The sequence below is a fragment of the Manacus vitellinus genome, unplaced genomic scaffold (genome assembly GCF_001715985.3).
Source record: "Manacus vitellinus isolate BGI_N305 unplaced genomic scaffold, ASM171598v3 scaffold_0_pilon, whole genome shotgun sequence".
Lineage (NCBI taxonomy): Eukaryota > Metazoa > Chordata > Aves > Passeriformes > Pipridae > Manacus > Manacus vitellinus.
In genome coordinates this window covers 12491707-12508698 of record NW_021938789.1, presented here as the reverse complement: position 1 = coordinate 12508698, position 16992 = coordinate 12491707, and the positions used below count along the sequence as shown (strand labels likewise).

General features: G+C 39.4%; 1 protein-coding gene across 1 annotated transcript in view; it reads left to right on the top strand.

Annotated features, from left to right (window-relative positions):
* The window catches only part of DHX15 (DEAH-box helicase 15), a 42794-nt gene extending 31621 nt beyond the window's left edge, over nt 1–11173 (top strand). Inside the window, exons 12-15 of the mRNA XM_029959852.1 lie at nt 1673–1795; nt 4002–4192; nt 9275–9444; nt 10608–11173. Of these exons, the coding sequence (XP_029815712.1) occupies nt 1673–1795; nt 4002–4192; nt 9275–9444; nt 10608–10725 (602 nt within the window). The 3' untranslated portion in view covers nt 10726–11173. The remainder of the gene's footprint in view (nt 1–1672; nt 1796–4001; nt 4193–9274; nt 9445–10607) is intronic.
* Nucleotides 11174–16992: the final 5819 nt, after the last annotated feature.

The window sequence follows — 16992 nt, the reverse complement described above, 5'->3', positions numbered from 1 at the left end:
CCAGCAGCATGATTATATGTTTTGGTGCCTAAAGTCCTCATAAAGATTGTCAGGCTTTGGATAGTAATCCATGTATTAAGTTTGGACTGAATGGGAAACTAGGTACCAGAAAGGAGCAAAAATAGCATTGAATAAATGAGCAGATCAAATGATTGTACTTCATTTTATAAGAGCTTTGGTGTCTTGCTGTGGTATGGAAAGTGCTATTACTTATTCAAAACAGTTAAGACAGTTAATTTGGATTTTGCTTTTATTAATCTGAGTTTGAAATTAAAATTATATTATCTCTTTTTTCAAATGCAGGACCCACTATTCAGGGTGTTTATTTCACACCTGCATTTCCATTTTCTTTAATGCATTGGTCTTTGTTGATTTGTTACCATGTGATTCACTGTTGCAGTGTGTATTTTTTTCTCAAGTTCCGTCCAGTATTCAGCTCACATATTTAGTGCTTTGGGGCTTTTATGCAAATTTGAGAATAAAATAAAATAAAACCACATAACACCCCACAAAAAAGCCCTCATCTGATAGATCATATGCAAAGAGGTGTTCTCATGAGATTGCTGGGCTTCAGTTATGCGGAAGCTAATGTAGTCTCAAACAGATGGAAATAGATAAAGGATTTGTAACATCTTAGCATTAATTTTATTGAAATTTAACCTCTTAAAAATTACATCTACTTTAAACACAACTGATTTTTTTTACGCTGTAGATCTCTGTAAAGTGAATCACAGAATGGGTAGGGTTGGAAGGGATCACAGTGGGTCACCTGGTCCAACCTCCCTGCTCCAACAGACCCCTTTTATAAGTTCTTTCAAGATCTCCTGAATTAGTATCAATCTTACAAACTTACTAGAATGTTGACAGACCATGAATTAGGTTGGCTGCAATGCTATTTGTGGTCTTTGCTAGTCTGTATTTGGAAAGGAGGTGGAAAAACGATTTTTGGACTCAAGTCAGACTGAGTCAGATATGTTTAAGAGAACAAAATAATAGGAGAAAGCTCATCATGTTGCATTTTTTTAATATGTTTTTTATTTGAAGTAGTGCCAAAGGACAGTTTAACCTTCCACCACTACCGCTACCATCACAACCTTTAGACTTATTAATACCTTCATTCACATGTTTCTGTATACCAGTGCTGATAACAATACCATCTGGGAAGAGACTTGACTAGTGTGTTCTGGCTAGTAACAGACCTTTGATAATTCAAACTCATGTTTGTTTAGACTGTACTGTGCAGTACAGTTTCAGAACTATCTTCTTTACTCTGTCTGTAGGGGCTTTCTGAAAAAGCAATTTGCAGTTAAAGTGTTTTATTCCATGGAGTACTAGCTCCTGGTAGAGCTATCAGCACTGGATTTGAACTAAGATCTGTTTAGCCTTCCAGCAGGTAATCTTGATGGCCTTCAGACTAGAGATTTTGATGCCTACATATAGTTCTATTAAAATAATCAGGTACTCTGTAGCTTTGAAACCCTCTTGTCTTACAGATGTGGTTAGGTGTTGATGTACCAAATCATGGTAGTAAACAGTCCAAGATGCAGTTGGAGGCCATCCTGCCCTGCCCTATGCTCTGTGAACTGACCTAGCTAGGCCTTGTTCCTCTATCTGTGAATGCGTGACTCATCGATATGGGCGTTTGTGTTGGGCCCATACCAACCTTGTTTAGTCCCACAGTGTTTTGTTCGCCCCACGGAAGCAAAGAAAGCAGCAGATGAAGCCAAGATGAGGTTTGCCCACATAGATGGAGATCATTTGACGTTGCTGAATGTCTACCATGCTTTCAAGCAAAGTAAGTCTGTCTGTTTTGGGAAATTATTTATAATGCTTTGTGCTGTCAACTTTCGTTCCTGGGTTCCAAGGGCAGTTTGGAAGGCTTGGGCTTGGGTTTTATTATTTAAGTTCTACTTGCCTTTGGGGGTCAAACAAAACCAAAAAACTACCCAAGAAATCATGTAATGAACTGATGAGCATGGGGACAAGCCAGGCTTTTAAATCAATGCCGAGTAACCTTGGACAGAAGGAAGCAAGTGTTCCTATAATTAAGAAATATTGGAAGTTTATCTGACATTAATTATAAAAAGTCTGCATAATTGCTTAGTGATTTATCAGGGAAAGCAGTGCAGAAATTGGTGTGAATTCAATGCTGTGAATTTGGAGAAGGATATGTTCCTAGAACCAAAACCTTTTTAATCCTAACTTTTTAATATAGTTAGGAATTCTGTAATAAGGCTTTAGAATAGGTGAGAGGCAAAGGGATGATGCATCAACAAGAAGTAACTTGGAGCCCTGCAATACATTTATTTAATTTGTGTCATTTCTGTGTATGGAATTTAGGGAAAACGTGTGGTCCTCCAGAGCATAGCTGAAGGATATTTTAGCAGCTTGAAAAAGATAGGAAGGAACAGGTAAAGCTAGTTCTCTTAAAAAATGACTACCTAAGTGTCACACTTTTTTTACGTGACTTACGCTGGTGGCCAGTAAAAAGATTACTATTAACTGCCAGTGAGGTTAAATTACATGCTCCAGTTGCATTTTCCTGTAAGCAAACAGAAAAGCAACAGTTTTTACCTTGAGTAGAAACCCTGCAGCTTAGTGCTTCTTCCTGTTTCAGTTTTGATTTAGAAAATTTGTATTGAAACCTTCTAACACTGTCATCATGTGACAATCCAAAATAAGGATACCTTCAGAGTAAAAGTCCCAACAAATTTATTCCATGTGTTTAAAACAATAGCTGAGAAACTTTTGTTAAACCCCTGTAAATTGGAGACGTGTTGCTTGTGTTTTTCTGTCAACTTTTTAGTTAACAAGGATCCAAGATGTCTTACAAACATCCTGTGTGGGCATGTTTCTGGAAGCTGCTGCTTTCATACTCTGGTTACTGAGGGATGGAATTATTTTGGGAATCATCTTTTGTTCAGTTTTGCTTTGAAATTGTGAATTGATTTCTGGAATCAGAAGATAAAATACTGTTACTATTTGTATCTAGAACAATATAAAATATTTATGGGTTATCCACGATGCACAGTTCAGGTGGCTCAGAAAGTAACATGCTGCGGTACTTCACTATACAGTAGAATCCTAACTGTACAAGAGCTTCATCATTCATACTTGATTTAACACATATTCTGTAAGATAAAGCACAGAAAGAACTTGGACCTACCTCAAATTACATAACTTTCCTTCTTTTCAATGCAAATTAAGAAAAGTCTCATTCTGTACAGGAGTTACCTTAACTTTTAATTCTTGTTAAGACAGGCTTTGTTGGATTATTAAACTGACAAAGATTAGAAGAGCATTACTTGAAAAGTAACAGAATTGGTAGGGAATGTGAAACATGCAGGTATTTATCCTGATAGCATGGCAGAGGCTTGCTGTTTTAGCAGTTTCTTCTTAGAGCCTCACCAGTAGGAAGGGTAACATGAGAGTACAGAGTTGTGTTACAGTTGCTGTATTTTACCAGCCACCTACATTTACTTAAACTACTGTGAGGTGCATCACATTAAAACAGTCTGTATAGCTCTTAGCTGTTACCTGAATGCTTAATTTAAGGGGATTTCATTTCTAAAATACAGCAGTTATGTACAGTCATCTTGCCTGTTTGCATGCTACAGTTAAAGATTGCAGTGTTCCTTACATAAAGTTATGTTTTTCACTGCGGGTTTGGAAGACGATTTTTTTACTTACAGGGTGTGATTTTTGAAATGTCCAAAGTTTAGTGGTGTGTGGTATTTCAGCAGAACATGAGTGATTGTGTGTATGTTGTGTTGGTGAGGAGAAAAAAACTGATTTTTTTTTCTGTCCTGATCACACGCCTCCTGAATAGAAAGCAGTTTTGGCAAGTTACCTAATGCAGGAAATCAGCTGAACAAACTAAAAGCTGCTGTCATCTATAAAGGTTTATGGATATTTTTTTCTGGTTCATCTGACTGATCAGTTGGTTAGTTGCTATTTTATTTACATGTTCTAATTTTGATTCATGTTTTCTAATGTTGCAGATCATGAGTCGGTTCAGTGGTGTTATGACAACTTCATTAACTACAGGTCCCTGATGTCTGCAGACAATGTACGCCAACAGCTGTCACGAATCATGGATAGATTTAATTTGCCCCGTAGAAGCACAGACTTTACCAGCCGAGACTATTACATCAACATCAGAAAGGCATTAGTTACTGGGTATTTCATGCAGGTATGTGTGTATTCTCATAGGTAACTTAGTTCAGTGTTTATGTGGCTCATAATGTTAGTATGGTTGTTATAATTTGTCAAAACTCAATGAATGTTACTTAAATTATACATGGCTAACTATATTGCCACCTTGTCTTTGTCAGGTTGCTTAGTTATTACTCAGGTAGCACTAACCAAGACCTGTGGTTGATGTCAGACAGCACAGGCCTGTATTAACTGTTGTAATAGTACTAATTACATAGTCAGTACTAAATACTGTATGTTTGCCTGCCTTCAATTTGGTGTTAGCGATGGATAAATGGGATGTTGGTGATGAATCATCTCTTTACCCTTCATATTTAAATGTAAACTTGAATTCCAGTGAATTTACCATAGACAAAGTGAGTAGTAGAATAGTTTAAAACTGTCAACAATTCTGTGTATAGTAAAACTTGGGAAAGATAGATATTGACAAGAAGTTAAGTGTCTTGTAAAACTTTCATGCTAAATCTAAGATTTCTTACAGTTTTCATTGTGCAAAATTTTTTTAAAATATGTTTCTGTATCACACATCAGAATATGCAAAATATATGTAAAATAGAGCAAGGGTGATGCTTGCTAAATTGCTAAGAAGCTACTCATTGAAATTAAAATACATGAAAGAAATACTACTTTTTCAGTACTTCAGTGCCAGACACAGCCTGTCTTAAGAAGGGAGAGGAATTGGCAAATTGTACAACTAATATAATCGTACTTTGGTAATAAAATTCAAGAACTAGGTGTAGATTATTTATGCAACAGAAGTAGGAGAACTGAGCATACTTTATAGAAACACCTAAATAGGATTAAATACTGTAGCACAGTGTTAGCTCAGGATTGAAGTAAGTCACGGGAGTATGTAACCTCTTAATGGTGACTTATCCATGATATTCATGGAAAACTAATCTTAGCTGAAGTAACTGTGTGGTAAAGAGTAAGCAATAAAAGTTATAGTACAGGAAGTAAGCTAAGGAAGCTTTAAATTGAACAGAAAAAGGGAAGCAAATGACAAAATATCTTAAAGATGAGTTATCTTTCTCTTAGTGATTTGTTTGTTTGTTTTTTACCAGTTGTCATAAAGAACTTAGATTTTTATCATTGTATTTCCAATCTAGTATTGGAGGTAGAAGAAGAATTGATAGTTGAAAATTTACATCAAAATTCAAAGGTGGAAGCAAGTCCTGTGATGTTTTCAAATCACGGAATGGGTCAGGTTGGAAGGGACCACAGTGGGTCATCTGGTCCAACCTTCCAACACAAGCAGGGTCATCCCAGAGCACATTGCATAGGTTTGCATCCAGATGGTGCTTAAATATCTCCAGTGAGGGAGACTCCACAACCTCTCTGGGCAGTCTGTTCCAGTGCTTGGTCACCTGCACAGTAAAGAATTTCTTCCTCCTGTTCAGGTGAAACTTCCTGTGCATCAGTTTCTGCTCATTGCCTCTTGTGCTATTGCTTGGCACCACTGAGAAGAGCCTGGATCCATCTTCTTGACACCTTCCCTTCAGATACTTACAGACATTGATGAGGTCCCCTCTCAGTTGTCTCTTCTTGAGGCCGAACAGGCCCAACTCCCTCAGCCTTTCCTCGTAAGAGAGATGCTCCAGTCCCTTAATTATCTTTGTTGCACTCTGATGGACTCAGTCCAGGAGCTCCATGTCTCTGTTGTACTGGGGAGCCCAGAACTGGACACAGCACTCCAGATGCAGGTCACTAGGGCTGAATAGGAGAGGCAAGATCACCTCCCAGGACCTGCTGGCAATGCTCCTCCTAATGTACCCTGGGATGCCATTGGCGTTCTTGGACACAAATGTATACAGATCAAACTTGGAACCTTTTCTAGAAGATGTGGCTTAGTCAAACACAGGTTATATCATTGTCACTGCAGAGGATAACTTAATTGACCAATACTGTACAGAAAATTAGATGTCAGATGATTTGCCACTGGTGCATTTAATGGTATTCATTTTATTCTAAGAGTGCAGAAGAATGGTGTAAAACTTTTTAATAGATTCAGAAACACTCTTGCGTGCACTGCAAGCAGAAACTTCAGAAGTCCAGGCAACTGACAGTGCTCCTTTGGTGCATGCTAGTATTCTTTTGTCAGAAAGACAGACAAGGAACCATCTAAACTGTCTGTCAAAACTAACCTGCCAAAATTTGTAACCTTAAATATAAAAAGCCTAAATCTTGTGATAGTATTTCTGCTTTTGACCTTTTAAATGCATTTGTATTTACAGTGTTAGACATGTTTGACTAAAGACCCCTTATTGGGCCTCTAGGTTCAATGACATGATAGATAATAAATAATCACAAGCATATTTAAAATTTCAGAGGGGAGAATGTGTAATTTTTACTAAAATTGTGACAAGAACTTGAACTAAAACATGTTCCTGTGGTGGCATGTGCCACTGTTGCCATCTAGGTTTGTCGTGTTGATAAAAGCGTTATAATTATCCCTTAAGTCATCAGCCAGGTGGGCTTTCTGGGGCTGCAGAGTAATCTGTTGCAGAGATGAGCTGGCTTGACTCTTGGCCATCCTTTTAGAGTCATGTTTAGGTAGTCTAATTCACAAAACTTTTAAACTATTGACAGATTCTTTGATGATCTTGGGGTTCAGGTGTGTTCATAGTATCTTGCTTACTACCACTGCTCATCAAAAAATGAACCCATTTACTAGACATACTCTGTATCATCCTGTGGTTTCTGTGGAAGATTGTGGGTTTTTTATACTGTGAAAAACATCACAGAATTGTTGAGGTGGAAGGGCCCTCTGGAGGACACCTGGTCCAACTACCCCTGCATTTGCAGGCACTGGAATTGGTTTTATGCCAGGGTTTCAAAGGAGCATAAGTATGTATGCTGCCTCCCGTGTGTCAGTGTTCGCTCCCTTATGTCACCCTTGGTGCTTGCCTGAGCCTTTCTAAATTCTTTCAGCTCAGTGACCTGGCAGGCCACTTACACCTTCAAATGGGAAGCAAGAATGGGCTCTATCAGCTGTGCTGAAACAGCTCAGGCCAGGAGGGAGCAGGAAAGTGCAGCAGCTGGCACATCACCATGGCTTGCTGTGGAGCCATAGCTTCACTGTGTATTTCTCATAGCATTGCTGATACTGACCCTGAAATTCTTCACTGATGCATGTGGCAACAGGCACACTTTCTAGAAACAGTAGGATAAATACTGTGGGTCAGTGTTGGCTTGGGATCCAAGTCAGTCACAGTAGTATGTAACCACCTAAAGGTGGCTTAATCCCTGATATCAATGGTCTAAGGAAACATTTTCTTCTTAATTGGTATTATTCCAGTTCTTGTCCTTCTCTGGAAATTCAGAGGTCTTTGTACGTTTCTGTAGCATTTTTCTTTGAGTAGGCTTAATTAGTTATTTTGAAATCTTTTTACTTAGTTCAGAATAATACAGATTAATCAAGAAATACAACTACACTATCATTATAAGTTACATGGAAAAGGAAATTGTATGTATTTGGGAAAGGTAGGTTATAAGACTTTGCTACTTCAGTACATCTGAGCGAGACTGAGATGCTAAAGGTAAATTGTATTGAATTTTAACAGCATGCTCTTCTAAAATGAAACCTAAATAAATGATTTGTTCTGTCCTTTTCAAGGAAGAACTAGAACAGATAAAGCACTCTGATATTTTTGTATGCATGTGTATTTTGATCTAAAAAATCAAATTGATTTTAAACAGAACATCCTTTGAAAAAAAAAAGCCTAATCCTACAGCATGGTGTACTGTCTTTGTGCTAGGTCTCTGACAGATGAGTGTCTAGCCTAGTCTGTTTTGCAACTATACTGCTATTTAATTTTGCAAACATTGTATTGAGTTGGATGAAATTAAGCCTAAATTGTCAAAGACAGTGTGCTGTTAATCTCCATTTAAAGGAATCTCTCTTGGCTTCCCAGACTTGAAATAAAGTAGAAGTGTAATCTCTCAAATCTTGGGTGAAAAGATTTGCAGTATATTGAAATACTTTGTTCTAGTCCTAAAACATATTCTGGATAATAATGTCATAATATATAAAAGAGAAGCACACTCAAAGTAAGTAATTCCTTACTAAGGACTTATTCTAACTTAAAATTTCAGGTAGCTGTTGCTTTAGAAGTCCTGAGGTTTTAATTTAATAGGTGGAATTCACTTTTGACTAGGCAAAAAAAAAAAAAGCTATACGTAGAATTAAAAAAAGAAGGGAAGAAAACAAGGGAGTATGCATCTATATTAAAGGAAACCAGCTGATGATGATCTGACCTAAAATGTGTTTTTTGACATCTTTCAGCCATTGTCCATCCTGTTTAATCTTTCTACAGTATTTGTGTGTGTGTAATGAGTGGAGAGGTTATCTTCAATTTCCAGTATCAGAGGGTTAATTTTAGTTACCTGTTCTGTTAGATTAGCTGTTTGTACAGAGGATATCCTTCTAAGGATAACTGTCTGCTTTACCAAGCTCATTAAGATTTGGTATCGGAGCATCTCGGCAAGGTAGGCATTATTCCCTTTCATAGAGCAAGGAGCTTAGTCAGAGACAGGTTAATTGATTTTCACCAAGGTCACAGCAGAAGTGTGTTGCTGAACCTACATTTTCCAGCTCTGAAGCTCATGCTGTAACAAGACCTCTCTCATAAAAGGACAACATTGTGGCTTACTGGTCCCACAGTGGCTACTGCAAATTAAATGTTTGAAGCAGATGTCTGTAGTAGACCACAGTTGGCTTTGTGTGATGTTGCAAACCTGTCCAATTCCGTTGCAGTACTTGTGTTTGCATTCCTGTTGTTCCAATAATGATTTTTCTCTTTGGGTGATATCTATTTTTGTACATTGCTTGAATTGTATATTAGAATATACACTTACCATGGCAGTTAGCAAAAACATCTGGCATCTTGATTGTGTCTATAAAAAAACATGAATAGTTCAAGTGGTCAAGTAATGTGCCAAATTTAGAAGGGGTTTGAAAGTTGGGATAGTACGTTTTGTATAGAACACTTAACAATCAGCTTGAAATTGCTTCATTTAGAAATTGCCTGTGGTAATGAAAGAATGTCTTTTTATTTAGGTGGCACATTTGGAGCGAACGGGGCATTACTTAACTGTAAAAGATAACCAGGTGGTGCAGTTGCATCCCTCCACTGTTCTTGATCACAAACCAGAATGGGTGCTGTATAATGAGTTTGTCCTTACAACGAAGAACTACATCCGGACATGTACAGACATCAAGCCAGAATGGTAAGCTGAAGTCTTGCAACAGTTGTGATCTACTGTACAGCTCTTGGGTTTCTGTTTCGTTTTCTTAACTTGAGGTAATTCTTTTCACTCTTCATGAAGCCAGTTTTACTAAAATGGTTTGAGGAATGGCAGTGGCATGGACTTGAAATGGTGCAGATCACTAAAGGTTTTTGTTGTGGGAGTTGTGTTTAGAACTCATGGTGCCTGGGCTCTGTATGCAGTGCACAGAGAGATGCTTGACTTAAAAACAGTTACTTCGGTAAGCCTGTTTGGAAAGATCATGTCTGGGGATAAGTCCAAGCACCCACTTGCATACCTGAGTTAAGAGATTCCAGTAGGTGCCTCTGTTCTCAAGATCCAGGACCTCACTTATCTGGCTTCTTTCAGAAGGAGCTGAACAGGATTTTGTGCTTTCTTAAAATACTAAAGAAAGAGGTGGTAATAGTGGTACAAATTGCCTTGTCAAGATATTTATTCCTCAACAAGTGTATATCAAGGAAATAGAGGCCTGAACCTCTGCAGACAAGCAGAGATCGAAGTATCTTGCCTGTCTTTAAGGTTATACTTAAGCTGCCAAGTTGTAAGCTTTGGGGATATGGGAGGCTCTTCAGTTGCTGAAATTTTACCGTTGTGCAGAAAGAGTTTAAAGATTTGTAAGCTGGAAAATGCAGCATATATAGCTTGTAGTATCTTAATGAAAAATGTGGTTCCTTAGAACTCTTTTCTCAACAAACACTGCATAGCATAAAGCAGGTTCCTATGGCCTTAGTTGTATTTTTCAGCTTAAAGCAGGTAAGGCTGAACTGTACTCGGACACAAACTGACGTTTGGGTGGGCTTCTGTGGCTGGCGGCCTTGGACATTAGGCAGCAGCTCTGGCTGTGTGGGCCACCGTGGCAGGTACTGCAGCAGCAGTGAGGGTCTGTAAGGGGCACAGGGCATATCATGAGACTCGTGAGTGCTTTTTGCTTTGGACTTGAGCGCTTACACAGGATGGCACTGAGATTTTAGGTGTGTGTGCATGTGTGTAAAATTCAGTTAATCTTAGAATCGCAGAATGAGCTGAAAATAATGGATAACCTTTGTTTCCTTCTGTTGTAGAATTTCTCCAAGATGCATCTTAAAGTTTTGAGTATCAGTAACAAACTTTTCCTTTTTTGACAGGCTGGTGAAAATTGCCCCTCAATATTATGACATGAGCAATTTTCCACAGTGCGAAGCAAAGAGACAGTTGGATCGCATCATTGCCAAACTTCAGTCCAAGGAATACTCACAGTACTGAATTTATGCTTTGAACTGAAGTTATTCAGAGGACAGCTTTAAGAGATGAAAGGATTCAAAGTTCAAGTTGTGCTCTTCACTTTGGTTCAATAATGGCCTTTATTTGAAAGCTTTTTAATTTTTCTTTACAGTAAATATTCCATTCTGATTTCATAAATTAAACATTTATGCCTCCCTTTTGTGTTGACACTGTAGCTCATACTGGAAAAGCTAATCAATGTTTTGCAGTTTATTGAAAGTAGTTCTATATATAACAATGTTCTAAGCATTTCTTTAGAAATGGTTGAAAATGCTTCTAAAAATGTGATTATCGACCATGGTATGCATGATCGTTGTAATTGTTGACATTCCTTTTAGAAGTTGTGAAATGTTACAACTTGTGCTTCTGTAGACACAATCTTCAGCTTCAGTACAAAGGTACTGACTTCAATAAAGTCTATTTATACTAATTTTGTGCCACAGTATGTCAGTATTTCTATTGTTTTGATTGAAACATGAGAAGCCATTTAGTCTCCCAGTAAACTGCTGTTTGATTGACATGGCAGTAGTTTAATATTTTAATATTAAAAGTGCGGATGTTTAAGCAGCACAGTGATGATGACATCAGCGTAATGCATACAATGTTGATCCCTTGCAAACTTGTTTAAATTATTTAGGAAAAATGAAATGCATGCAGATGTGTTAGGAGAATGCTTTCTTCAAACATAGCCCTAAATATTTCTTGGACAGAACTGTAGTAATGTGTCCTGTAACGTGGAGTGTCTGTGGCGAGTTAGGAATTGCCCTGCTGGGCAGTGTTCAGGGACCATTTAGGATCAACACAAACAATAGCATAAGCGACACTGTAGGTCAGGTCACACTGCACCGCTGGAATTTTGTACGGATTTTTGGTGAAATATGATTGGACAGCATTTTTAATTTGGGAAGGCTAATCCCATGAGGAATTTGTAGTGAAATTTGATCAGAGGGCTGGAGCACCTGAGGAGCTCTATGAGGACAGGCTGAGAGAGTTGGCACTATTTAGCCTTGAGAAGAAAAGGAGGAGACCTTATTGTGGACTTCTAATACTTACAGAGGTTTTGTAAGAATGAGTTGTGGCTTTTTACCATGGCCTGTAGTGACAGGACATGGGGCAATGGTTTTACTCGAGCAGAGGGTAGGTTAAGATTAGACATAAGGAAGAAATTCGTCACTGTGAAGGTGGTGAGGTGCTGGAACAGGTTTTCCAATGAAGTTGTGGATGCCCAGTCCCTGCAGTGTTCAAGGTCAGTTTGATGGGGCTTTGAGCAACCTGGTCTAGTGGAAGGTGTCCCTGCCCATGGCAGGAGGGTTGGATCTTTAAGGTCTCTGCCAACCCAAGTCATTCTGTGTTTTAATGTATTTGATCAGATTTCAGTTTTTCCCTCCCCCTGGAATACACTGAGCTTTGGTCCTTATAGCAGAGAGGCTGGATCAGCTCTTGCTAAAACTGGTTCCCCTAGGAAGAGAGCTGTGCGCTGTCATGCTGTAAGGCTGAAGTAAAAATAGGTTAACCTCAGACGAATCTTAAGTACTGATGTTTGGTGTATCCTATTTAAATACTAGCAATGGACTATAAAATTACTTGGAATGGAATAATTTGAGGACTTCGTTAAATTCCAACTTTTTTTTCCTAAAATGCCTTTTATATGATGGGGCATAGAGAAGTTTTGAAAACCTTGTGTTAGCAACTAAAACAGTAATTGTGAAGGAAAAAATGTCTGAAGATTAAAATTTGAGTGGGTTTGTAATATGCAGTGGGACTTGGGGAGTCTGTCTCAAGTTTGATAAGTGAGTGAGGGAGTGGAGGACCTCCCCTACTTGAGGCATTGTGGAATGGGTCTGGACTCTCCTGCTCTACAAAATCATTTTCAGTAGGAAGGAGGGAGGTTGACACTGCATAAAATGTTGAACTGGATGGAGTTTTCTGACTGCAGGTGGAAGAGTTTTTATTTAAAACAGGGATTCAGAACTTCTTAAGCAACTGGATTTCATACTAGTATTCCTAAACATACAAATGTTGGTTTTGCAAATTCCTGCTCTAGGAGGACTCAGCCTGGTTTTGCCTGACTTGCTTATCCCCCACTGTGAGGGGGCTGCTTTGTGCAGTGCTGAAAACTGGCCGCTCCCCAGGTAAGAGAATTTCTCTAGGATTCGTCTGCAGCTTTCAGCTGAACGGTGTAGAACCAGCTTCTGCACAACTTTCCCTAGGTCTAGCAAGGGCCACAAACAGCCAGTTCTCTGCATGAAACCCCTCAGGGACCCCAGAACCAGCTGACATAAGCTGCCATAGCCTGGGTCCTTGGGGATGGGGGAGCAGATGGCTATGGCTGTGAGTGGAACTTGACACAGGAGAGACTTTGGCCCTTTTTTTCTTTTTTAAAATTGTCATACCCACAAACTCAGCTTGGGCTGTGACAGCTGACCTGGGATCTTTCACTTTGCTCTGTCTTTGCTACCAGGAATGCAAATACTACTGGCCAAACTCATGTCCTCTGGCAGCTGTGCAGCCCTGACACCTTCCAATTAAGCCAGTGACACCTGTGCAATCCACCTGAAGGCCCAGGGGGGCACCGGTGTCATGGGCTGAATTGGAAGGCTGTCGGTGTCCCAGCTGTCACCGGGGACAGAGCAGGCCCGGTGCCCCCTCCCCTCCTGACAGTGGGAATGTGAGCAATGGGAAACAGCTTACCTGCTGGGACCCTGATGGAATCTGGGGGCTAGTGCTTCAGGAATATACAGAAACCTAGACATCTGGGGAACCTGGTGGGTTTGGTGCTTGCATGACATTAGTGTATCTCTGGAAAACGCTCCCCTTACCGAAGAACTGACAAAGCATTTTCTCCTGGGGACTGCGTGTGTGACACAGAGTCATTCCCTCGCTAAGGCCCGGGGTGGGAGCGGCTTTGTGCAGGCATGTGCAGTCTGTTCTGTGCCCTGTACTGATCTCAGATAACTGAGGGTGTTCAAGGGTTCGGGGAGAAACAACACAAGCTCACTTAAATCACTGTGGACACCTTAGACTTACTGCAAATCTCACTTTTGATGTAATTTTAGAGCCTTATAGCAGTGGGAGGGGAGCCAGGTATCTAAGGAGTTACTGGCCCTCTCTGAAGGAGCAGTGACAGGGATAGCAGGGCTTCTTCAAGCAATGTTTCCTGGGTCTGAAAGGGAAGCTTGTATCAGGAGCCACCTTCTTTGCTGCTGCTGTCTCGGGGGTGGAGCAGATGCATGCAGAGAAGCTTGGGTTTTAGAATAGCCCTGGGTTTTCTTGAGTTCATTGTTGAAAGGTAAAACCTCATTCCCATTTTTCTGATGGGAAAACTGTCAAAAAAGGTTGCCCAGAGGAACAAAAGGAAACTAAGAAGGAGGTGTAGGAATAAGGCTGCTTTATCTATGAGCATATGAAGGTCACTGCCTCTCTGAAACTGTTACAGATACCTGCAGTCCTGCCCATCATCAGAGCTCTGGCTGCTTATACTGCACAATGCAGTAAATGGGGGGAAGAGTTGGAAATCAAAAGTTTGCTGGTGTCAAATAGAAATTCAGCTTCCCCTGTTTTTTGTCCTGTGAAATGCCACAACTGACTACAAGACCCTTCCTGCTGGCCTGAGGAGCGAGGGATCCTGGATAAAGCACAGAGCTGCCCCCACCAGCTGCAGCCATTTGCTGTTCAGTGTTCCCTGCCCTACTGATGCCACTTCAGAGCATCCAGACTGTTAGCCAGGTGTAAGCATTTTTGTTTTGGAGTACTGAGTAATGGCTTCTTAGGATTAGCTGGTTATCTGCTTTAGATTGGTCTGAAAGGTCTTTGTTTACTTACAGTGATCTTTTTATCAGAGACATTCTGGTGGTTTTGGAAAATATGTGGTTTGTATATAATAAACTATTTATAGTGTGGGACTTCTGAAAATACAGAATGGGTTAGATGATAGAAAAGCAGTACTAAGTGAAAGGGGTATATTTTTTGAAAAGAGGGGAGTCTTCCATCGTAATTGTGCTGCTGTGTAATACCTCAAAGCAGTAAAAGGGCTAATAATTGGTGTGATGTAACAAGTGTATTTAGGTTTGTTAGATACAGAGGTAGTTACTAATGGCTGAGTACATGTGGTTTAGGTATGTATCAGCATTATGGAGACATAAAGAAGTGACCAGTTATACTGTGTTTAGATTCGTAGGGATTTAACAGCAATTAGAATTTTTGTCAGAGAAAAGAAAAAGTGGTGACTCCATGCTTTGCCATGTCCCGATGTCATAACCCCCCCTGCACTCTTGCTTTTGGGAGATCTCTATGTAGTGCAGTGCAAAAGACAGGCGCTGAAGTTCCTTTAGGGTTTACAGGAGTGTCTCCCTTTGTTGTGCTGTGCCCATTCACTGAAGCTGGAGAGCAGTTGGCACGGGCCAGCGTGGGTTGGTACGTTCTGTATCGCTTGCGGCAGGTTTTTGTGACAGAGCAATGCCACCATTTCTGATCCCCACCTCCCTTTTCACATCAGGGCCTGTGACACAGCACTGGTTTGTGACATCTGATTTTCAACCTGCACTGCTACACAGTGCATACTGGGAACTGCTCATTATTTGCCATATTAAAGCAAAAATGCTGAAATTAGCTTTCACTATGTAATTTGAAAAGATACCTTAGCAAAAGTCAAAGGGCAAAGAGTTTTTCTTCCATCCAGTCAAGCTACAATTATTAATTTGTAATCAGATTGCTCTAGTTCATTTTCTGGTAATATATAGCAATAAAAAGCCATACCACACTATGACAGTAGAAAGCAGAGAGTTATATTCTAAAGTACACAGATTTATTCACTTACTGTAATTTGTAAGGAGTAGACATTTATCTTGGTTTTAGAACAGCTGAAGGTTTTAATAATAAACATAAACATATTTTACTATTAGAAGTATAATCTTACTCTGGTACTCTGTTGACCTTTTAAAATTATTTAACTTCATGACTATGTACGTGACATTAGATTTATGTGAAGCAGAGGGAAAAATGATCTACTTGGTCAACCTGGTTCCTTTTTCTACTAGTACTTCTGACCCTGGTAGCTTTGGTTTGGGATATGTATGCTTCCTAGAACTGTTCCTACAACTGGGTGTTATTCCCCAGTAATACAAATGTGAGATATTTTTGATCTTGAAATGAGCAGCTTTAAAAACAGAATGAAACCATTATGAGAGTGTTTGCCCCTCTCTTTGCTTTTCCTTTTGCGAATGACAAGCTTGGGCTGCCTCTAATTTGCACTGATGTGTTTGAGATAAGTGGTTGGCATCAAGGAGATCCAAGCTTCCAGTATCAAGGGATTAAACTAAATATGGTAACAGCAGTAAAATAACATTCCTGTAGCAGTGGTAACAAGACTAATTCTGTGTTATGATTTTGCAGTTTCAACTCAAATATGGTAGTTTCTCAGGAACACTGAATGTATGTTGGACAGATGATAAAATAATTTTCATTTGTGTACATCTCAGCTCTGAGTGGTTCTTCCAGCTGTGAAAGCTATGCAGTAGTTTTGTTGTACAGAAAAATAAAACATAGCACAAATTAATGTTGATAATAAATATTTCCTGTGGCTTTAAACATGTATTATTTTGGGTTGGTCGTATTCTTTCAGCTAAAGTAGCCCTCTTGCCTTCCATTTGAATTCAGTGTTTATTTTGTGAGCATATCACATTAATGTTCCCAGCCTCACTGCTTCTAGCAGCATAAACAATAAACACTTAAGAGCATCGAGTACTTACCGGGCTCCATAGAGTGGAAAGCTGCTGGTGGACCTATTTCCTGAATACTTTGTCCATTTAAATATTCAGCTGTGTAGTCAAACCACTTCTGCTTACATTAGTAACCAGTTTTAACCTCAAAAATATCAACCTTTTCAGCTTTATGAAAATGCAGGTGTTTGCTATCAAAATTCATGTACGATTTTAAAGACTTGCAAACTAAATTTGACCTTTCAAACCTTAGAATGCTATCTTTGAAGTTGCTTCATTTTGCATGTTGAATAACAAGTAACTGATAAGCCTGTACTGTGACAAGGATAGTATTGTTCTTTTAAAGAAATGAATGCCCTGTGAACCTTTCTGAAAGGCTTACAATTTGTTCAGAAAGGCTTAACAATTTGTAGAGCAGCAGCAGCAGGTTGGACGCAGTGTGAGTCACAACATGTTCCTCTGAGCATCTCTCTGTCCAAGGGGGCATTGACAGCTTTGTTCCAATGTGTTACACAATATAATAGAAGCAAAA